Source organism: Electrophorus electricus, chromosome 7 (genome assembly GCF_041902795.1).
Source record: "Electrophorus electricus isolate QZ-2024a chromosome 7, ASM4190279v1, whole genome shotgun sequence".
Lineage (NCBI taxonomy): Eukaryota > Metazoa > Chordata > Actinopteri > Gymnotiformes > Gymnotidae > Electrophorus > Electrophorus electricus.
The window spans coordinates 21,309,948-21,334,275 of record NC_137503.1 but is presented as its reverse complement, the minus strand read 5'-3'; the positions used below and the strand labels follow the sequence as shown (position 1 = coordinate 21,334,275).

At 39.5% G+C, this 24,328-nt stretch overlaps 1 protein-coding gene across 2 annotated transcripts; it reads right to left on the bottom strand.

Annotated features, from left to right (window-relative positions):
• Nucleotides 1-235: 235 nt before the first annotated feature.
• On the bottom strand, nt 236-15,950 carry kcnk10a (potassium channel, subfamily K, member 10a). 2 transcript variants are annotated; one of them, XM_027000851.3, is made up of 7 exons: nt 15,172-15,950; nt 13,147-13,529; nt 5,802-5,919; nt 3,846-4,006; nt 3,113-3,305; nt 2,563-2,705; nt 236-2,403 (listed from the first exon to the last, which is right to left on the bottom strand). In XM_027000851.3, the coding sequence occupies exons 1-7, from the start codon at nt 15,227-15,229 to the stop codon at nt 1,744-1,746; spliced, it is 1,716 nt and encodes a 571-aa protein (XP_026856652.1). In that variant the 5' UTR covers nt 15,230-15,950; the 3' UTR covers nt 236-1,743. The 2 variants fall into 2 exon arrangements, with proteins under 2 accessions (XP_026856652.1, XP_081574346.1); XM_081718220.1 differs by having other exon boundaries at nt 15,475-15,949.
• Between the last annotated feature and the right edge of the window lie 8,378 nt (nt 15,951-24,328).

The following is a 24,328-nucleotide window of genomic DNA, read 5'->3' as shown; positions in this document are numbered from 1 at the left end:
GATCATAAAATACGTGACCCTACAACAGGAAGGTGACCATTCTTTCAGTATCTCTAAATAGCTCTTTTCAGCAGATGGAAAAACAAACTGAAAGAGTAGATTCATCTGTCTCAGGAAGGTCACTATTTCAGAAGAGTAAAGGATATGTCTGTCATAAACATTGCTTCATTGGCGTAATACAGATAAAGTCAAAGCAAAGTGCCCATGAACATAAGTGAAACAATTCCAGGCCAGAGGTCATTCAGTAGTTTTATTTCCAAAAGGCACTCACTACATTGAATATAATGGTTGCACATACTGTGAACAACTTCCATTTACTGAGAATGTGCATCCCACTTCTGAGCTGTAACATGGACATTTAAAATATTTATCTTCAGAAGCATGTTGTGGTACAATCTCTACCACATCATGATAATATTAGCACAATAGCATGCTTTAAGTCTCCATGTCTTTAAATGATTTTTAATGCTCTGAACATTTTTAAATCTTGTTTGCATCTTCATCACAAACATCAAATCCTTTGCTGCATTCACACTAATATACTGCAAATGAGAAGACCATGTTGGGGTGTAAAGCTTAACAACAAGCACATTGCATCACAGCCATGTGATTTTAGTGACACATGTGTAGATGTTTGCAATAGGGAGGTACTGATATGCTCCACTTTGTGTAAGGGAATTTTTGGTGTAATACAATATGATAGACACCATATATATCAGACAGTGGCATTTAAATTTAGCACAAACACAAATTTAGCACAAACACAGGTATGTACACACTCATACAAAGACATGTTTTACAATAGTTTTACAGTTTACTGATATGAATTTCAAGTCAAAATGAAGTAAAATGAAGCTCTGGCTTGTCAAAGTGCTAATGTGAAAATGATTTATATGTAGTTTGTATAGAGAGTGATTACACTTAACAGAGGACACACAATTTTGCCTTTAAACCAGACTAAAAGGTACATCAATCCTGGTCTGTTCTGATGGCATGGTTTGACTTGTTTTTTCTACCTTGGCTTGGCTTGGCTTCCATTCCATTGTCATAAGCTGTGAAGTCACACAGGTGCAATGAAACTGGTGCAATGAAAGTGACTTTTTTTGAGTGTGAATGCAGCATACATTAGAGGTACTTCACAGAATAACTAGGACAAGACCATAAGCCCTGAGATTTTATTGGTTGTACCCATGAAATGAACAGCAAATTGAGGACAATTAATATCCAAGACCATGCACATACAACATTTTTTAACCTTGGTGAACTCTTCAGATTTTTATGCTGATCTTTGGGGAAATTGAACTTGGAAAATACACATAATAAATCTGTGTGGATGAGTCTCTCCCTATGTGTTGGAAGGACACTTCCAGTACTCTTGCTTTTTTGGCTAAATGATCTTAGGGTACTGTGCCAAAGTCTGTTTAGAAGGAGAGCTCAGAATAAGTCATTAACGAGTGTCTCAGACCAATATACATGTCATACATTTGCTACAGTTTGAAACTGGCATTTCTTGACACTTTGAAAGAATGGTTTCTTTAGTCCCTTTTAGCACAATTCAGTGATCTGTTCCTAAGAACTGGCCATGGTCTCCATCAGGCTTCTTGTCATGATATTTATTTAATCAAGTTGTCAGGACACAGCAGTTTGACAAACATCAAATGTGTGATTTTCAGATCTCCTGTAAGGAAAGGCTGAAATAAGGCACTTATATTTTCCTAAAACAACTTTCCTCCTCTGTCCAATTTAGGCATCCATTTGAATTTGAAACTCCTCACCATCTTCAAATGTCTTCTCACTCTCTACTTCTTTGGTCAGTGGTGGCACCATTATGAATCCATTTTGAGATTTGGGGCTCTCCACAAACAGTGGCAAATTGGTCAGACTGGTGTTGACCTCCTTTTCCAACTCTTCTTCCTCCATTTCCTTCTTCTCTTCATCCATGGTACTGTTCCCACCACAGAATGAATCCGTGGCTCTGCGCCCATCTCCTGGGATGTTCCTCTTCAGATCCCGGTTCTTATTGCGTTTGGCCAGCTTGGTGACGGAGCCAAGGCGGTTAAAGATGTTGTCCTCAGATGATGCCTGGTTGGGGTCAATGCATCGGTGCTCACTCTGCTCCACCCGCAGACGAAGGTTGTTTAGCTTGGTGTCAATGCTTTCCTGGGAGGAGGTTTTGAAGTGGTTGGTGTCCAGGATGTTGAAGGCAGCTCTTCGCTCAGGGGAGAGCATGTCTAGAGAGTGGGCACGCTGGTCCAGGCCAAGCTGTCGCCGTTCCATGCTCCTGATAGTGGCAGCTCGCTGAAGTTTGTCATGGACCTCCACACTAAGGCGACGCCGCGTCTCACGGAACTCCGCCCGCACATTAGCCTTCCATTCTGCTGCATGGGCTTTGATCTCTCCCACCTGGTAAAACAAGGCAACTCTGAATCCCATGATCAGCAGTACAAAAGATTCTGTCCCACACCAAGCAGGACCAGATTAATAGCTGTTTTTTTTTTTTTGCATTGGCTGTAGTAATGGCAAAGCTTATGCTTTTTTACTGGTGCTGCTAAAGATATTCACCTCCTCTTTTGTCTTCTTGGAGAGGACCCTCAGCCAATCTCCAATCATGCTCAGTACAGCAGCGAAGTAAGCCAGCCCAACCAGGATCCAAAACCACACAAGAGGCTTGTACCATTTATAGTACTCTATTCTTCTGTTTCCTCCTGCAACACATTCAAGTGACACATTGATTCAAGAACTAAGAACACCATTCCACATGTGCTCTAAATTAAATCTCCTGTATCCAAGGGGTAATAAAAAATACCAGGTGCCTATGAGGAGCAGTGTTTAACAGCACAATAAATTCTGCAATGGAAATTCGGTCTATAGTTGCAATAAACCTTGTCAGGTCTCTTTTATATCAATTTGCTAGCATGCACATTGGTGGCAGAGTGGCAGTTTACTGTAATATGGAAATGCAATGTGCAAATCTAATTTGAGAGAGCTTTAATTATAAATTAATAATAGCTGATGGCATTATGATGTCCTAGTAAAGCAGTTAATTATTATATAGTAACCATGACCAGTCTGAGCACAGAATATACTGTATAATAATTTAGAATGTTTCTACCTGCAACATAGTCACCGATGCCGACAGTTGTCAAGGTGATTACTACAAAATAGATGGCCTCGAGTGCAGTCCATCCCTCTATATGTTTAAAGATGACAGCAGGGATGGTAACGAAGACAATGCAACCAGCTAGAATGAAGAGCAGTGTGGAGGCCACACGGATTTTTGTCTGGCTGATCTGGTTGTGATTATGCTGGCGGTGGGGGGAATAGGCAGACAGAATGAGGGATTGGACAGTCAGCATGAGACATCAGACAGACCACAGAGACTTAAAACACCCAGTGTAAAAAGTGCTTTTATTCAGTTGGGGTCCATGGCTGCAGTGACAGTGAGCCCTAGGTGTTACTGTTTGTTTATGAGTCATGGTGACAAACTTGGTTATAGCCAGCTGATCATATCAGACCCCAGCACAAACACTGAGGCTCAGGTCCCAGGAATAAATGAATGCTGTTTCTGCATATTATAACAGGAACAACAGATGTAAATCATTGGCTTATATCACAGGCAGGAAATTAGCTGGATATTGAGTTAAAGGACAGCAGTTCACATTGTATTAACAAAGATGATTTAATCTGTATTTGTAAATTCATACAGTCATGCATTTTTTATGCCCATCTTCCCCTTATGGGAAATTACAATCCAAAGTATGCAAACCAAAATTTAGAATATAGCACAAATTTAGATAATGTTGTTCACCGATATAAGAATGTACTTGTTACTGGGTCTGACTTACCCTGAACATTTTCTCTACTTTGGCGATCATCTTCACAAAGATAGTCCCAAGCTGATCACCAATGCCAGCTAGGAGGAAACCAAAGAGTGGGATGCCAAATATGGCATAGAGGATACAGAAAATCTTCCCACCCTCAGTGCTCGGAGCAATGTTACCATAGCCTGGAAGAGAAAGCAGATAAAGGGGATACAATCAAGCTTGTTCAAAATCATGGAGCATGTGTTGTCAACAGATGTCCTGACTAGGCAGGAAATCACATAAAAACATGAGTAACCAAAAGTGCTTTGAATTTTAATCTTAGTTGTTGGTTTAGAAAATTCTTGTTGTATATAGATATTTCCATAGGCATAATATATATGGGACATATTTATAATCCCTGTGTAACACCCAAACAGAATACCAACAGGGCAGGGGCTTATGTTCAGACTTCTTTTGAATGAAGAAGTCTACTTTCTGCTCTAATTTTTACTCTACAGTTATGAATGTGCGGGTCTAGGTGTCTTTTGTTATACCCATATGTAACTAGATTCCCTCCAAATCTTAATACCTCGTGCATCTAACCAACCTGCAAACTGGAGGTTTATCACTTACCAGGTATCTTAACCATCAAAATGTAGTTATTATCCACACATAATACCGAATATCAATTGAATAAAGAATAGATTGACTGATTATCAGTGAGTATTTATAATTCTCTTAGGACTCCAAACCCCATGATATTTCCCCACACTCAAACCCCCAAAAACATATATAGCAGGCCTGATTCGGTGCTCAGGAATACTGAGACCAAAAACACGATGGCCTCTTCATTCTAACGAGTGAAAATAACATTAACCAGAATACTGTTCTGTCAGCAGACTTGCATCTAAAACATTCATATGCACTTGCTCCAACACTTACAGAATTGAAGGATTAGACAACCCCTAAGTTATCACAGTGTTGTACAAAAATTTGTTTACTGGATAAGGAAACTCTTATCTTACCATTCTCCTCATAAGTCTTTACTCCATCCCCCTCTCTTTTTCCCTCCAAAAAAACCCTTAAAGACCCAGTCACACAAACATGTCACTACTTCTACATATAAATAAATACATAAACCACTATTAAACACATATTTTTAGCTGTGCTACACCCACACCCTGAAAAGGTATAAAACTGTGTATTTTATGTATCCCATAAAATTTGTTGTTGTTATATATATATATATATATATATATATATATATATATATATATATATATATATATATATATATATATATATATATATACACAGTGTGTATTATCATGAATACCCTGAATATCACTTAGGATCAGCGCTCAAAGTGGGCCACTACTCACTGGTATGCAATATCTGTAAAAACATTAACTAGTGAGTCTACATTCTGTTTGAGTGTCAAAGGGCATGATGACTAATTGTACATATGCAGTCTAACATCTATCTCTGTCTCCTGTCTGAGATCCTGTCCACTAGTTGGGTGTCAAAGCTGATTTAAGATTGCACTGCAAATCCTGTCACATCTCTGTCTGTAGATGTCATTGATCATGCAGATGTCCTAGTGTGCTCTTCTGTGTGTGAGAAATGTGTGTGTGCAGGGCACAGCTAGCAAGCCATTGATAAAGGTGAGGTGATGTGGAGTGGATGAAGGAATGTTCACTAGAGATAGACATCTACAATGTTCTACAGTCCTAATTGATGTTAAAAGCAATGGTCAAGTTCTGAGTGTCTTGTTGCATTACAGTCTTACTCTATACATTTTGGTTTGTACTTTGCATGGTGTCTGGTATACCACAGAAGCAGCATTTAACAAATACAGTCCACTTGTGGTATGGTACATGAGTCTAAAAAAACTACAGATTTGTTTTTTGTATTGTTTATATGTAGTGTTTGTATTTTTTGCATGTACATATGTCTACCAATGGGTTGGAGAAAATTGTAAAGTGGAAAGAGACACACCTATGGTTGTGATCACAGTACCAGCAAAGAAGAATGCACTGCCCAGATCCCAGTAGCTGAAGTTGTAAGTGGTGTCTCCTATTGGACTCACTCCAGCACTGAATGCATCTATGGAGTGCTGGAGAGGGGGAAAGACAGAGAGAGAGAGAAAGAAATAAAAAGATAGAGAGAGAGAGAGAGAGAGAGAGAGAGAGAGAGAGAGAGAGAGAACAGAATCATTATAATCTGAGAAAGACCATATAATTGAAACGTGGTATTAGAAAAAATGACTTGGGGAAAGTAACAGTGTGCAAATATTCTACTTTTTCCACTTTTGCTCTATTTCTTTATTCAACAATTGTCCTAAGATACAATGGATGTGCATGCATGCTTTTGTGTAAAAAAGGCTTATTCCAGAAAGAACATACTGTAAATGATGCTTTTCTGTAGTCCAAAGACAACTGTTTTTCACATGGAGGAAAGCAATAATGAGTGTATGACAATGAGATGATTTGCCATCTCCGAGATACAGGGAGGCACCCAGCGGGCAGGTGGGCCAGGTGCTGGCACTGCCTCCTCCACTCAGCCCGTCAAGTTGTCTAGGCAGCAGATGGTTGACAGAGTGTGCCGAACAACAGGAAGCCATTCAGGTGTGAGAATTGGCAGGGGGTGAAGCTGAAGGGCAGGTAAACAAGGGCAAACCTGGAAAATTTCATCAGTCTAGACTAGCGACACTGGAGCAGCAGCTGCCTACTGCCACGTGGCACTCAAACACAGAGTTGGTGACCTCAAGGAGAAGAAGTAGCCAACTGAAAAAGGACACAGCATAACTTGGTTGCAACATTTGCCATGTTGACAGGCTTGTATTTCTTAAAATGCCTCATCTACAAAATTGTGATAGGAACTGCAAAGTGTTTAAAGCACTTAAAAATGTCCTTAGTAAGACGAGCACTTCACCTAAAATGTGTTTCTAGTAATGAAAGGATGTTCAAAGTAAAAAAAAGTAGCCAAAGGATCTGTAAATAAGAAAGGCATTTCAACCTCTAAAAGATGGTACATTTACTGATACGAAATCATTTTGAACATAACATCAGCCACTGTAAATTCAGTTAAGGGGCTTCAGAGGGTGAAGCCATCATAATGAGAGACTCAGTGCTGGTTGAGTTTTCATGCAAATCACTCTGGCAGACAGAGTTTGCCTTTTTGAAAATATTCACTGATGTATGATCACTATTGACCAGATAGAGCTGTTCTCTTTGGATTTAGCTCTGAATGACTTCATGCTCCCTTAAATGAAATGTTTTTCACTTCACACAGAAATCCCACAGTTCCACAATCCAACAGGCTGTGCTGATCTGGGCTGTGTTTTGAACTGGAATCTAAATTCAGAATACTTTAAATTGCATTCTGAATATTTATGATCAATATTTACATTAAAAAATATACTGTTCCCTTTGTATGACATAGCATTGACCTTATAATGAGAGAGCATCAGTTATTTTTTTCCTTGAGAAGATTTAACCCCAAGCTTGCAGACTATGCAAGCATGTCTCTCTGTCTCTCTCTTTATGTCTCTTGATTTCTGTATGTCTCCCATGGTGACTTTGGCAGAGATCAATCATAACTTAGTGGCCAGCTTGAGGCATTGCACCAATGTCCTACAAGTTATATTTCAGGTGGCATTCATGGCTCCAGGAGTCTGGACCAATATCAACCTTTAGGAATCTCCTCTCCTCCTTTTAGAACTCTTTGGATTTTCTCATTACTTTCGATAATAGGGCATACATAAGCATTTTACACAGTGGTGTGCAGTCAGGCCCTTCCAATTGCACACCACTAGGGTAATAAAAATGGGTATAATTAAAAATTAGAATTAATTAAGAATTAAAAGCGTCAACCTATTCATCTATTCATATGCACAACTTTACATATTCTTGGCTATCCAAGGACACCTTTCTATCTAAAAGTGGAACTAATCAAATCTGCTCATTGGTCTATTAGCAAAATACCAGGAAATCTGACCAAATAAATTTATGATTTTCCATAAGGGGCAGATCTATAGCAACCATGCTCTCAGCATACTGAAGGTGCTATGGCATCATTAGTAAAATGTCACTGTTTGTGTACATACAAGGGCAATATTTCATTGTATTAGTAAAAGTATTTTTATATCTCAAATTTCAAAGGTGAATTTTTTTTTTAAATGTTGAAACAGCAAATATGCTACACTGTCAGGGTATCTACTATTCTATCAGGAGAGGAGAACGAAACAAGTGGAAATTATTGAAAAGATAAATTCACTGTGTCACAAAAAGATGTTAATGAGTTTTAAAAAAGTTCATCTTATTTTCTACAAGCCCAATTAGATTGCTTTTATTTAAATAATTCTCAGAGGGCATTTATCCAATCGAGCTAAATCGCTAGAATATGGGGAGAAATTTCAACCTTTTTAGTCTTGAAAAATGAAGACAAAATAAAAAAGTTAATCCATGATTTGTCAGTTAATGGTAACACAACAAATGAGAAACAAACAATTGATCAAGAGGTTTTTAATTGTTATTATTCTCTCTATAAATCTTAACTCAATGAGATTAAAGCTGCAGTAGGTAACTCATATTTGATAATCTGTGAAAAATTCAGGCTCTCCACTTAGTCCTCCTAATGCCATTTGCAAGAAGTCAATGAAAACAACCGATCAGAGTCAGGGGGAGTGTCTGACAGAGTGTCAATCACCGCTTGTGCAACAACAATTTAACAAAGATTATACAGAAGATTACAAATGAAGAAAAGCAAGCAACAAAGAAAGAAAGACCAAACTCGAGATAAAACAGATAAACATCAGTTTCAGACATGGAAAGAGCTATCTAGGGAACTTGCCATTTTTGCTTGAAATTTCTGCTTGACAGGTAACCAGTTGCCCCAGTTTCATTTTACTTCTCACTAGGCGATGGTGGCATCCGTGTGGCCTTTTGTGGGTTTTTTTTGTTTTCATTCATGCCTCATCCAGGAGCCACATGCTGCACCTCATTCACCTGTGTGTTGATATGTAGTATTGTTGCCTCTTTATAAGCCAATCCAATACAGAGAGGATGCAATGACGCCAAAGCCACCACTAAGGGAGAGGAGCCTTAGATAGAGCCCTCTGCAGCCCACCACAGACGACCAAGGTGTTGGTGTCCGGAACCACATTGTTGCCAGGGAGAGGAGTATCCTGGAATTTTTGGGTGGGGCGGTAGTAGGCCCCTGGCTCCGCTCTCCACTGGCCAACCATTGCATTCCTAATCGCTATGTGGGCAAGCTGGTTAATCTGGAAACCATCCAGACCCTGTCTCTGTTCCTGCAGGCACCAGCATTGTGGTTGCTGCTTGACTGATGTGATGGAGTCCCGTCGATGCAAGAGGGCACCATCTCCGCACATGAGTAAAGTGACCCAGTTGACGTCAGGAGAGGATGTCTCCGCACCCGATCAATGCAAGGTTGCATCATGCACAATCAATGAAAGGGGACCCAGCGCCTCTGGGGCGCTCCTAGAGCGGCTGGCAAAAGGAGGACTGTTAGGGGAGGTGGCACATCTGGAACTGGGGCAGACGTGCACTCCCGTGTGTCTACTGGGGCCAAGGACACATCTACAGTGCCTGCGGAGATAGCAGGTGCTGCATCACAGCACCTTATGTTTGTTTGCAGGTGCATCACGCTGCGGGGAGCATACCAAACTGACCCAAGAGAGGCAGGGACTCTGCCTTTCTCCCTCATACGAGGAGGTCTCCCAGGTAGGCGGTTCCTAGCCCGCATTCTGTTAGGTGGGCACTGGGCATTGCCGAGCAGTGTCTGTGTGTGTGTGTGCACGGAGGCCTGGGGTTATCCTGGAATGGGAAGCGTCGGGAGCCGCATCCCTGAGGAGGGGTCACCATGGAGGACTGCTCCCCCCCACACACACACATCACGTGGAGTATATCAGACTGCCCTGAGAGAGACAGGGACTCTGCCTTGCTCCCTTGTTCAGAGAGGACTCCCAGGCTGGTGGTTCCTGGCCTGCCTTGTGTTAGGTGGGCACCGGGCATTGCCGTGTGGTGTGTGTGTGTGTGCACGGCGGCCTGGGATTCATTGTCCGGGCATAGGACACTTTGGGAGCCGTGCCCCTTGGGAGGGGTTTCTGTCATGGAATGCTCCTCCCCCACGAGTTACGTGGTATGGCCTGCCTCGTGCAAGGGGATTCACATGTGTCGTTTGTAACCACTCCCTTTGTAATAGCACACACCTGCATGGGGTTTAGTGTTCTGTGTCTGTGTGTATATAATCCCCTGCTAGTGTGTGCATTGTTGTTGGTCATTGTTTGCTGATGTCTGTTAATGTTTGTTTACCCACTGTTTATGTTGCTGTAGCCTGTGTCCAGTTAATGTGTAGTCATGTCCATTGTTAATGTTGTGTGTCAGTGCCACCGTCGTCGTATACGTTCAGTGTTAATAAACGTCTTTCACTGTCGAGGAAGTCTGTGCGTCCTGCTCCACACCCATTAGCACTCGGGCCATTACACTTTTTGAGCACACTTATGTTCTATTCTGTTTCATTAAACTGTTTAGTTGGAGACTGAAGTCGCATTTGCTTCCTTATTTTTTGCCCATTTTTTTGCCCATGACAGTGGTAAAATATCTTGGAATCATTGATATACATCTTTGTTGGAATTCTCCTATGTAAATTTGAAAGTCTTTCTATCTATATGCCTGTGAGGCTATATATATATATATATATATATATATATATATATATATATATATATATATATATATATATATATATATATATATATATATCTTCAAGTCTTAAAATACATGAATTCCATTTTATTTAATTTCATACTGAGTAATAAAACTATGTAAGAAAATCCCAAGAAAAATAAAAATTATTTCTACTGATTTATGTTTTTGTGTTATGCTCAGCAGAAAAGTGGCAGTTATTGTCACTATATGTAATTTAATTGACTGAAATACAAAGTAAGCATTTCATGCCAGTTCTGTGAGCCACCAATCTGTAGGAACTGTCTTGGCATTTTATCAAATGCTTTAGAACAGACGAAACGCAGCATGCATCCCATCCAGAATGGCTTTACCTTTGTGGTGAGAGGCTTGAGTCACCAGCAGCATGGTGAGGGTCTGCTGACTCACTGCTCATCCATACTCCTGAATCACAGCGTACTGCATTGATAGTGAGCCAAATCACACATAAAAGGAAGTGAACACATGGAGGTTCTGCCACAGTGACCTGTCCTGCTGCCTGTGGCTCCCTGCCACCTGCATCAAAGTCAGAGTGGCCATAAGTCAAATAGATCCTGACACAGCCACACCTCTGACACAAAACCACAGCCATCGCTGCAGCCCAACACTGCAACTCTTTTAGTTTCTGCTAAGCAAATACACAAATGCACAATGATACAGTTATTTATTAGATTAAGGGTGTTCAGACAGTAAACAGCTTTGTAAGAGGGGTTAATTCTGCCCCATCCCACCTCTAGAGGGATTCTCAAAACCACTTAATGGGTAACTGATTCATCAAAGTGAAAACACTTAATTTAACTTCCCATTGCTGCTAACAGCTAATAATCACTGCATAGATCATATAGGATTCTGCTATTGAATATGTAAACATGGCAGAAGAGTTAAACCATCACAAATACACTGTTCAGCCAGTGGAATGTCCTTCTGGAAGGTTCTTCACTGTTCCTGCAGCACATGGGGGACCCTGATAGGATCAGACATTAACTGCCTTGATGTTTATGCTGGTGTTCTCCTGGTGGTTTCCAATGGCCTCAGGGTTGAGCTTCACATTTTTGAACCCAATGGGTTTTAATGAGACCAGCATTAATCTCTCTGCTGCTGCTGCTTAGTTTTGAACACTGAATTGATATTGATCTGGCACATGATAAGACCATGTTTCCCTACTACTCTTCTCTCAGATAAATGATGCCCTGCAGAAATAGTTAATAAAACCCATGTTTACCTTAATGTGATTAATAGACTGGGTGCTGAACCACTACATTGTAGCAGTGAACAGAAACTTGCAGTAGCTTGCATGACTTCCTTTTCATTTAATGACGTGTAGTTTTTGTGGGGGTGGATGGTTGTTGTTGTTGGGTTTTTTAAGGAAAAAAAATGAATACATGCTTATTTGATGTCCAGTGTGTCTTATGCTGTACAATGGTGTTTTTCTGCTGCATGCATTTAATTTATCCTCAGCTGCAGCAGGGAGTCTTTGCAGCACTGAGTTCAATAATGGTAGGTCAGAGAACAGGTCCTAAGCATTCTATTATACAAGCCCCAATCACTGAAGCCTAAAAACCCTGGAGCTAGCGGAACAGCATGCTGAACATTCAGGCAAATAATAAAGCTTTAAAAAGTATGTGCAGAACCAGGCTGGTGCTGGGTGGAACCACAGGTAGTGAGCTTTCATTTTGCATGTTTAGCTGTCTTCCTTATTACAATGAGGAGAGTTCATGATGTATTTTGTGAAACCACATTCACTCCACAGTAGAGATGTGAGAAGGTGTGGCTTGTTAATACTCCCTGTCTCCCTCTGTCCCTCTCTCTCATTCTCTTATCTGCATGGACTACCACAATACATTAATAAACACATCCATAATGCTGCTGCCTTCCAATCAATCAATTTAATGTGAAAACTGCACATTAACTACAACAGCTTTGCTACATTACAACTGCCTCTACTCCCACCAAAGACTAAAATCAATACCTGCCTTACAGGAATCAAACTATCATTTTCCCTGCATTAGATGCTGTTGCTCAGGTCTGGCCATTATACATCAGTAAGCTGTAACTAGTTTAATGTTTAATGATGCTATTACTGATGATATTGTTCAGAAATGCTGTTTTATCAGAAAAGCACTTAGTGTGCTGGAGCTAAATAATGAATACTATTTTATAGAAGCATGAGTGATAGCTGTCAGTGTTCATTTAGGCCAAACATACCGCCTCTGCCCAACCAAGTGCACTGAACACAATGCCTTCATCCCACCCACCAAACTGAGCATTGTGTTCTGTGTTTCATCAGACACTGCTCTTTCCAGCTTGTTTCTTGTCTTGTTTCTGCCATACTGCCATGTTTACTTTATACTTATTTTTATCTGCTGACTCATTTAGTACTGCAAATTGAAAGAGTGAGGCTTGGATTAGCACCAGATTGATAGAACTCTTGTGTTACACTACACCTTAGACCCCACAGGAGACACAGATTTCAGGTCTAACAAAACAGTCACCATGGTTACCCCACGGGATTCATGGTTAATGTCTAAGCAGATTCATACAGTTATCCCACAGGACAAGCACCCAGGGTGTAATGGGATAGTTCTCATGCTTACCTTAATGAGCTCCTCCAACTCATTGGGTGTGACGCAAGGGTGCTTCTGGAGGAACGCAGCTTTTTCTGCTGTGATCGTGTCTTTTTGATTGCTCTCGAATGGTTGCTCCAAGGCACGGAAGGCCAGACCGCCAGCCACCAGGTAGGCCACCACTACTACGAACACAGCCAGCACCGTCTTCCACTTCATGACCGAGAGTAGGGCAGAGCCATCCGCCACCGCCTCCATGCTAGCCACCATGCTAACAGGCCGTGATACAGAGAGACGTGGCAAGGAGCAGCCCATAGGGTTCTGCATGGTGGCCACACTGGCCTGCACCAGACTAGTCTGCAGCATGCCAGGCTGGACCTTCTTTGGAGCTACCAGGTTGGTCTGTACAGCCACTGCAGAAGACACACAATCATAAATTAGGCTGGTGTGAGGCACAAAGAAATGAGACTATATCTTAAACACATGGTCAGTGTGAAGTCTAGTGTGACTAACAGTAATAGGATTATAAATTAAATAAAGGGAAGAGTGTTTCCATCAGGCATGTATGAAATTAATTTCACCCTAGGTACTGTATAGTAAATTTTGAGTCAGTGTAAACACATGACATGAGCACTCCACCAGCCTGCCTAAACACCTCTCCACCTGCCTAAACACAACTCCACCACATGTCCTCTCCAACCTAACTAATATTAGCTGTTCACATTAATGGATATCCATTCCTTTGCTACACTCTCTTTCTCTCTCTCTCTCTCTCTCTCTCTCTCTCTCTCTCTCTCTCTCTCTCTCTCTTACACACTAGAAGCCACTAATTAAAATTGCTCCCTTTGAAGTTGTGTAAAATGTTAATGAGCAGCTTTCTAGCATCTAAAGTGAATTCAAAAATTACATTTCACTGTCCACCCATTTTCAGCAGTCACTTCCAAATAACAACATCGTTTGGGGAGTAAAGTTTTGTATTTATGGTATTGTATTACACTGGAATTTCTTGAAACTGCATGAGCATAAGGTTTTGCTTGTACTGTACTGTTGCTTGTACTAAGTACTGTTGTTTGGATTCTAAAGATTGTCAAATGAATTTAAGCAAAACCAGCAGAAGAATTCTAATTCCTAAGAATTAGCCACCAGTTGTCCAAACATTTAGTAGTGTCACGGGAAGCTGAATCTGTCACTGACATCCGCGCGCAAACAGTAGATTTTTTATGGCAGAAAACTGTTTTTAGCACCTATACTGATCTCCAATAACTGTAATTTTCAGTGAATACATGTTATAAAAACTAGAAACTATGCATTACAGGTCGGTTGTGCACGAGTAAATTTCCTGGAGCGGCAGAAACGTGAATTACATGTATGATTTAGCGGGTCTCCACCAAGCTCTACAGCATGATGAGGTAATGTGTACGCTTCATTATGCATCACTCGTAATACTGCGTAACAGTCACTGGCTGTAAATATCTTAAGGTGAAAAAACCCTCGTGCTTATAAATTAATGTTTACATTTGTTCGGGAATAGAATTGCCAGGCTTTGAAACCCACACCGTAACCACGAAAATGAAACTGCCAGTCGTGTGCCCTGAGAGTTCATTGTAGAAAAACTGTCCGCATCGGCGCAGAAGCCGTGCTTCGAACTCGTGCACGAGTCAAAAACGCTTCTCTAAAACCTCTTAGAAACGCGGCAACCAGTGCCAGTCTACAGAGAACTGGCTACATGTGCTAACCGCGCTAGTCATATTTTTCATTAATGCAGCAAAGCATACAATGAAGCTACCCCGTCTTAACAAGCATAATCAATATTTAATATTTGTCGATTGAGTTATATGTTTTGTCATACTTTGAGTTATATCAGTTCACATTACTAAAATATTTCACTGCCTTATATAGTAATTAATGCTGCTATAAAGGTTATACCAAGATAAAAGTTGTTCTCGCGCTGCGACACCTTGTACAACATGAATGCCAAAGCGTTTTTGTTCTACTAGTAGAAAATACATCCTGTTTTTACATGTACACACTCCCAGTACAGGGATATGTACCCACCTGGCGGAGGACTCCAGTTGCTCCCTGGTTTCCTTGGGTTCTCCGTTGGAAATTTCATCGTGAATTACCGAATAATAAAATAACACTTTTAAAAATCTGAAAATAAAACAATTGGTCCTACAGTCGATTTACTATGTGAGTTTTTAATCGAGCCCAGACTGTGTAATGGAACGGGTGAAACCCCAACTTCATCTCTGGATTGGTTGGTTTAACGGTTCAAGGGAAGGAAGATGGTGCTGTGGGTAAGATAACTGTTCTCTGCGTCTGTCTCTCCATGGCACTTCTAGGAACAAGATAACGTACCACCTGTCTTTAGCTGTACTGTCTCTGCGTCTCAGTCCATGACCGCGGGTGAAACAGAAGTCCTTGCGCTGTTGGCGGCAGCGACGTTGAGGTTCGTGCCTACATCTTCCAGATTCTCCCAGAAGCCGCAGTCCTGGAATACTACACAGTGGGTTTCAGTGAAAAGATTTTGCGCGTGTCACCTCCTCAATCTCACCATCTTTTGCCGATACGCCAAGTGGTGAAGTGCTGCCAAGGCAGAGTGATTTTGAGTAGCTCATGCCACTCCAAGTTCAAATACATATAGACAAATTGTCTGCGCAATCTAGATTCTGCTCACAGAGGCGGCCATTGTTCCTCGCTTTGGCAGCTTGGTAGCTAAAGCAATCGTTTCTGTCTAATGTAATAACAGGAGAGGCTACAGGAGCCAGATATCCGCTGAGTGGAATATCTGTGTAGACCGCTAAGCCAGAAAGCTCCCTGCGGCAAAGCGTTCCTCCTTTTTCTCCTCCTTACGTAATGTTTTGTTTTGAGTTTTTGTGTGTCATTTCACGCCCCCCCCCCCCCCCACACACACACACATACACACACACCATTTTAGTTTCTTTTTTTCAAACAAACAAAAACACCTACGATTTTTTTCATGTTCGTGGAGCATTCACGAATCTCAAATACTTAGTTGCTGCTTTCAGTTATCTGCTGTAATGCAGACGGAGGGCAAAAAAACAAGTGTATAAAAGGCTCACATGTGGCTTTTATTCAGGTTTCAACATGTTTGTGGTAGATGATAATTTTCAAAATAGACATTTTTGTGTGTTGTCAAAGTAATATTTTAATGAAATTTACATTTGACATTTCCTGAGACTCTGGCAGTTAATCATATGTAGTAGGAGTGATCCTATGAAATCACAGTGAGCAACTGTAACAGCATGATCTGTATAGTGCAGACACAGATAAACAGGAATGTACTGTACTGTTACAGATGTTGATGAAGTAGATGGAAATGTGAGGACTATGATATGCCTCTATTGCTTTTCTTCCCAGGGGATCTATAGGTTCAGTCTGGATGTTGCTTAGCCTGAGCTGATGAAAAACTCCAAGCTCACACTGTGCTTGTTGTTACTTTCCTTGGCTGTCAATTTAGTCAATGCTGTTCACTAATCATTGATGTCCTTGCAGATGTCACCAAAATGCTGCACTGTGGGAATTCTGTTAAGAATTACTATTTGGGAATATTCAGAATATTTGCATTCCCTCTGCACTGCAGTTGAAGCACTATGAGACTGATTTTCTTTTTAATTTTTGACTTGAGTTCAATTAAATTGAATTGAATTGAACTGAACTAAAGTGAATTGAAGAAAGTGTGGACAAATAAAAGTGACAGACTCTGTCAGCTTTTAGCCTGGTAATAATCTAAATATTGAAAAAAGCTCTTTTTCTTATGTGCTGGTTGAGCACCATCTGCGAGTAGCATTGCCATAGAGATGTGTGGAAAGGAAGGGGAAAAGCACTGTCAGAGGGGTGGATTTACAGGAAGTGTATATATATACAATAGAAAAACAATGACAGTATAATGAATGGGCCAGTATGAAGAAATGGTATGTTTACATTACTTCTGATGAAAACAAACTAAGCAAACAAAAAGAATAAGTACACATTCTAAACAGGGCTATAGCCTAGCAAATGATCACCAAAAACGACAAATGCTTTGTCATTTCTGAAATAAATGGTTTATTTATTAGTTTGTGCTTTTTTCTCTTACTGCAGTTTTCAACTATAGCCCCCACTTTCAAAGGTCCTAGAAAGCAGCATCATTCAATACATTTTACTAGATTATCTGATGAAATGCTAATTGAACATTAGAATTTAATAGAAAGCTAAATTGCTGTTTTAGTACACTCTTTCATGAGATGGCAAAAAAAAAGATATTCAAATGTGTTATTTGTAACTCATTGGTGTGAGGCCCCATGCACGCTTGAGGCCCCAGGATGCAGACTATACAGCCTATACAGCCTATACAGTTAATCGGGCCATTACATTGCTCCATCGTTCTCCACCCATACCTCCTGCTTAAGCAACCTCAGAACTCACAGTCACAACAAAGACAGACACACAGGGTTAGCTATAAGGTTTAAAAAATTATGCAAAACAAAACTTGTCATGATTATTTTTATTTCAAAGGCCAGTATGCACTGACATATCCTGAAATGCTGAAAAATATGTTTGTTTGGTTTTTTTAAGGTCTCTGTACATAAACACTTCCCTTTTTGGTGGGAGATTGGAAATTAATGTGCTCATTATTTATTAATTATACCATACCATACATTCATATTTTCTGCCACTTTGCATTGTTTGTAAGTAGCTATGTATGGTAGTTCAGAGAGTCAAATCACAATAGTTTTTGCAAAGCAAACAAAAGTTGAAAACTACATTAAGCAAGAACACAAATTCATGAAGACAGAACACAATTACACAATTTTAAAACAATTACAAAAATGCAGCATGTGCAAAAACTCAAAAGCTCATATTGATGAAACATTAAATGACATCAAATTACCATTAGGCCAGAACACAACAGCACTAACTAAAACAAAAACCAAAAAACTCTGCAGTTAAGGTCACTCTCAATAGAACTATCAAAACAGAAGCTGTAGAAAAATAGAGGACACAGAGAGTATGGTAACCTGAGCTATAGGTTCTGAGATATGTGTTTTTTAAATGCTTAATTTTTGTAATGTTATGGTTTTGTGTCATTTTATTTGCTGTCATTTAGATCTATTTGAATATGTGCACATACATCCACCTGCACTAGTCATTAACCATCTCTTATTAACTGAAATGAGGAACTAAGGGAGGGGAGTCATGTTTGTATTTATGTTAACTAGCATAATCTTCTTCTCTGGTTAGTTCATTTCAGAATGGTGGTGGCAGTAGAATCAGCAGAGAAGCCCAGGTGTCTCTGTTCTCAGCTACTTCCTTCAGCTATTTCTGAGGGATCCTCAAGCATTCCCAAGCCAACCGGGAGATGTAATCCCTCCAGCAGGTCCCGGGTCTACCCTAAGGCCTCCTCCCAGTATACCTCTGGTGGAAGGCCAGAGGAGGCATCCTTATCAGATGACCGAACCACCTCAGCTGGCTCTTCTCAAGAGAGAGAAGCAGGGGCTCTACTCTGAGCTTCTCACAGAGCTTATCATGGAGAGTGAACCCTGCTACCCAGCAGATAAATATGTTTGTGTCTGCTTGAAATCTGCTTATTTCAGCTGCTTGTATCCTTGATCTGGTTATGTTGTTCATTACCCAGAGTTTATGACTATAGGTGTGGGTGGGGACAAAGACTGATAAATTCAGAGCTTTACTTTATACACTATATTGCCAAAAGTATTTGCTCACCCATCCAAATCATCGAATTCAAGTATTCCAATCACTTCCGTGGCCACAGGTATATAAAACCAAGCACCTAGGCATGCAGACTGCTTTTACAAACATTTGTGAAAGAATGGGACACTCTCAGGAGCTCACTAAATTCCAGCATGGTACCGTGATTGGATGCCACCTGTGCAACAAGTCCAGTTGTGAAATTTCCTCACTACTAAATATTCCACAGTCAACTGTCAGTGGTATTTTATCAAAGTGGAAGCAATTGGGAACAACAGAAACTCATTCATAAAGTCGTAGGCCACTTGACAGAGCAGGGTCAGCAGATTCTGAGGCTAGGTGTAAAGCGTAGGTGTCAAGTTAGATGGAGGGGGGATTATGGTGTGGCATTGTTTTTCAGGAGTTGAGCTCAGTCCCTTAGTTCCAGGGAAAGGAACTGTTAATGCTTCAGCATACCAAGGGATTTTGGACAATTTCATGCTCCCAGTTTTGCGGGAACAGTTTGGGGATGGCCTCTTCCTGTTCCAATATGACTATGCACCAGCGCACAAAGCAAGGTCCATAAAGACTTGGATGAGTGTTTGATATAGAAGACTGGCCTGCACAGAGTCCTGACCTCAACCCAACAAAACACTGCTGGGATGAATTAGAGCGGAGACTGCAAGCCAGGCCTTCCAACATCAGTGTCTGACCTCACAAATGCGCTTCTGAAAGAATGGTCAAAAATTCCCATAAGCACACTCCTAAACCTTGTGGAAAGCCTTGACAGAAGAGTTGAAGCTGTTGTAGCTGCAAAGAGTGGGCCAACATGATATTAAATTGTAAATAAATCTACAATACACATCCTAAACACTAGAGGACACTATACTTCATTATTTGTACTAGACGTGCCTAACCCTGCTCCAGAACATCTTCCTTCCTGTATAGTTTATTTCCAACCATTAGATAGCACACCTAAATCAGCTAAAGAATATGATCATCTTCTTAAATTCCCATGCGTGTTAGACTACTTTGGGACCCAGTGGGACCTGCAGGGTTTGGTAGCCCTGATCCACATGTTACTGATGTTATCTATCTATCTGAGGATCCTCACACAAACTACATTATCCTCAATTCATTGCTTTTCTATATTATGCTAATTTTTTTTTTTCTTTATTACAACACAGCTGAGCCTGGAATTGGAGAGCTACAGTCATGAAACTGTCTTGTGTTTTGTTTTTGGGACTGATCCATCTCCATGGTAACATTGATAAACTAAACATACAATGTCAGATCTATTCCTTTGCCCTCTATTGCCTTGTCTGAATCAGAATCATGCTTTATTGGCCAAATATGCTCGGTCATACAAGGAATTTGTTCTTGGTTACAGTAGCTCACCATGCACAGTTATGAGCTACTGTAACCAAGACCTAAATGATAAGTTTCTCTGAATAAGGAAATGTATACAAAATTATGAAACATTGGAGGAACATAATTTATCTTCCCCTACTGTGATCTGCTCTTAAAAAGTATGCCAGAATGACAAAGCTAGTCTCAAATCAACATAACTACAGAAATGCAGAAAACATCCTCCAAAATTTCCCCAATTGGCCACTAGATAGCACAATATGCTTGACTTACAAAGCACATTATATTAATCTGAAAGCAGGTTCCCCTATCCAGCTGGTCATGTGTTTCATTCACAAATTTGAGATCTTGCTCATATCAGTGGAAGAAATTAATTACTGCCTAAAGGCCTGGCATTTAATGAAGGCAAAACATCAAAATTAACCTTTTGCAAGGAGCCATTTCCTAAAGAGATGAATGTCCTAAAGTCATATGCTGTCAGTTAAGGATTTATCCATTTAACAAATTTAATTATATGATATTTGACAGTGTGACCCTTGTATAGTTTCATATATAAAAATGACTTTCACTGAGTGTCTTGAAATTAATAATAATATGACACTTATAAATGTAACTTATAGTTTGTTATTATAGAGGTTGAGTATGGTTGAGTGGATGGCTGACCATTAATCATTATAAATCATTTAATTATTTTATTAAGTATTATGGTTTATATTTAGTGCTGCAACATCAACATCTTCAATTTGTCTAAAGAAAACCCAAGTGCTAACCAAAACCAGCTGATATACACATATAAAATATAAAAAACATAATATATACATATAAAATTTTGGAAAAGTAAAACAAGAGTTTAGGGCAAAAGTATAAGAATTTAGGGTATGTGTACGTGTTGCAATCTGTATTACAATATTTACAACTTTCAATAATTTAGCCATTTAAAAAATAACAAATAATTCCAAATATGTCCTTCCAGATTCTGAGGGGGAAATTCTGTAATATTCTTATCTTGTACATGGATTAAAAGATATTAAACTTCCATCTCTGTGATGCAATTATGAATTCCATTAAAAATTCATTGGAAACACAGTGATAACTAAATGGCAAATATGATACAGAGGCTCTGAAAATCGTAAATAAAAAGGTGCGTTACTGAACATATGTGTTTTGTAGCTCATTCAATATGGCTCTGTTCAGGGTTCAAAGATAATCAGATCAGTTTTAAGTCTTGCTATAGTCTAGACCATGTCTGATCATCAGTCATTGGTCTAATCAGTCTGCAGAAGTGAAATGTTGCTCCTCGGCTCCACTCAAACCACAGTACCATGCACAGTGTATCTGCCCAGTGTTTACTCTGGAACTCCTTATCAAATACCATGAGGGTTCTAATAATGATATAACACCTCTGCCACCGTGTGTAACAGAATAGTGAGAACATAGCAGCACAGCAGTGCAGGGTGACATAACTTTAAGTTATGCAAACCAAAGAGTAGTTCACCATTTGTTGTTTTGTCTAAGCGCCTTCCTCTACTGACTGTGCATTGTTCCTCGTCCTCTTTCAGAAACAGATGAATGGGCATGGAGAATGACAGACATATTCCACCGCTCTACTTATAACACTTTTGATTACATTTGACTGCAACTTTGATTACATTGGATTGCAATTGGTTATAAAGTCTGTGCATCTTACATTTGATTTACACTGAGATAAAATATTACTTTTATTAATAAAAAAATGAAGTGCAGCTGTTTGAACAGAAAAAAAACATAGATAGAAAAACAACTTTCTTAGATTATACCATCTATGTATTTTATTGATCTTTTAAACTTATACAAATAACTTTCAAGTTTATATTTGATATATCTACTTTAATACTTTAACACATTTTAATACTTGTGTTTTACATTTTACAGAGTAATAAGAATTAAAGAGTAACATTAGATTACTACTACTTTTACTCAAGTAGAGGGTTTGTGTATTTCCCCCCAACCCTGTTAGTAACAAGCTGGTCATTTTGGTAGGAAAATATATAATAAATATATTTATATATAATAAAAAATATTTGGCTACAAAAGTTTTTACCACAGTGGAAAGAAGATATAACCACCAAGAAACCACTTGTGTGGAAAAAAAACAGTTTTCTATCTATCTATCTATCTATCTATCTATCTATCTATCTATCTATCTATCTATCTATCTATCTATCTCTACAGTAATATATGTGATTACAGCATTTTCACTGTTTTTGCAGTAATTTTCTCAGTTTTGTTTATTTTGTAGCTGCGATCACCAATTCAGGAATAATCTGATGTCTTTAAGAGCACTTATATATTAAAAATAATTCAGAACATCACATTTTAATATGTGGTGTGCATGTTTAAGTGTGTGTGTTTAACATATTTGCGTGTGTGTGTGTGTGTGTGTGTGTGTGTGTGTGTGTGTGTGTGTGCTGACTGAACACCATGCATTTTAATGCATTTCACCGTGTGAGTGCTAAAGGGTGATTAATGTCTTCATTTTCCATTATTAAAGATCAGAGCATGGCTGCACACCACAGATACAACACACATCGTAAATCTTAGCAAAATGAACAGTCAAATAATCGCTCATCGGAAATGAAATCTCCACACATTAATACTGCCGTCCAGACACACACACACTCATCACTCTCATCTTTTTGGTCTGATCTCACTCTATTCAGCACAATGACAAGGTAATTATTACACAGAATTGTAGAGTGCCTTATTGCAGCTCCTGTCCTTGGCTTGCATGATCGATGATTCCCTACAAGAGAGAGAAGTGCCTCAGACTGTCCAAACGGAGTCAGGTTTGTTCTACTGTGCTCCAGGGTAAGTGTGTTAGGCCTGAAGAGGAAGGGGTAATTTCTTTAGGTTTAACAAATATACAAAACCAACATCGAAAAGAAGTGAGAAAGAGAGGTGCAGAAACAAATAGAAAGAGAAAGAAAGGGAGGGAGAGAAAAAAAGAGAAAAACACACAAATGATCTTTAGAGAGAACCATACCATTTTGGCCATATTTAAAACTTAAGGCAGACAGCAGGGGCTGGGCTTAATAACCTGACTAGCATCATGTATGGAATGTATTAGAGCAGTGATGGATAGAGGAGATGGCTTTCATTAGCACCCTAATTTATCACAGATCAGGACTCTGAGTAATGATAGCAATGCTCTCTCTCCCCCTCACACTGTTTCTCTCTATTTTTCCCCTTCAGCTTACTCTTCTACACTATGTTACACTTTTAGTGCCATATAAACTAAAAACATTCACTAAAATGTGAATGTTTATGTGAATATCTTTGTGATAGAGTATTGTTAGTTTAGTGTCAGACTGGAGCTTTCCCTCTATCCTCCAGGTCACAAACAAAGTGCAGAAAAATATCATGTTCCAGCAGGAACAAAATATAAATGGTATAAAATTATAAAGACTTGAAATCCTGAGTTGGAAGTTAACCATAAAATAGTAACAGTACAGACAATAGACATATTGTTCTCTTTAAATTATACAAGGATGGACAAACCTGCATTTATATTGTTGGTTAACATAAAATTTTGGTTTCTGTCACTACTTTAGTGTTAAACTTTAACTCAGTATTCACTCTGGTTATAATTTTACCCTATTTTATGTTTACATGCTTATGTGATACAGAGACAGCATCTTTAGAATTTTCATATAATGTACATTCAGAAATAGTGACTTCCTTTGTGTTCAAAACAATTATGTAAAAGTAAAAGCAGGTTTTTGTCTAAATTTTGACCGCATATCCTCCAGTTATTCTGTTAGTAATATTTGTAGCTGGAGTGGTGTTAGAGTGGATATCTGTCACACATATGGATGATTTTTCTTTAGGATAAGGTTTCTGCAGGCAAACCTGAACAAGGCCATTTGGGGGTGAAACTGTCAGATGTGTACTATAAGTCACTCAGCAAGAATACACTCTCATGCTCCTTAAACACATCACAATACACAGCCTGCAGAGGAGGGTTCACTCCTGCTCTCGCTCTGTCTCCCAGGAAGTATGTAACTGAATATACATTGATGCTGTGGTGTATGTATATGTATAAGTATGGATTGTTCCAAACTCACACACCCAGTGCTGATCCTGCTCAGACAAGGCATAGTCTTCTTGCACACCT

Coding starts and splice junctions, on each gene's coding strand:
- kcnk10a (XM_027000851.3), bottom strand. CDS start 15,229: ATGAAATTTCCAACGGAGAACCCAAGGAAACCAGGGAGCAACTGGAGT. Junction 5,920..13,146: donor AGTTGGAGGAGCTCATTAAG/GTAAGCATGAGA, acceptor CCCCCTCTCCAG/CACTCCATAGATGCATTCAG. Junction 3,306..3,845: donor AAGTAGAGAAAATGTTCAGG/GTAAGTCAGACC, acceptor CCCCACCGCCAG/CATAATCACAACCAGATCAG.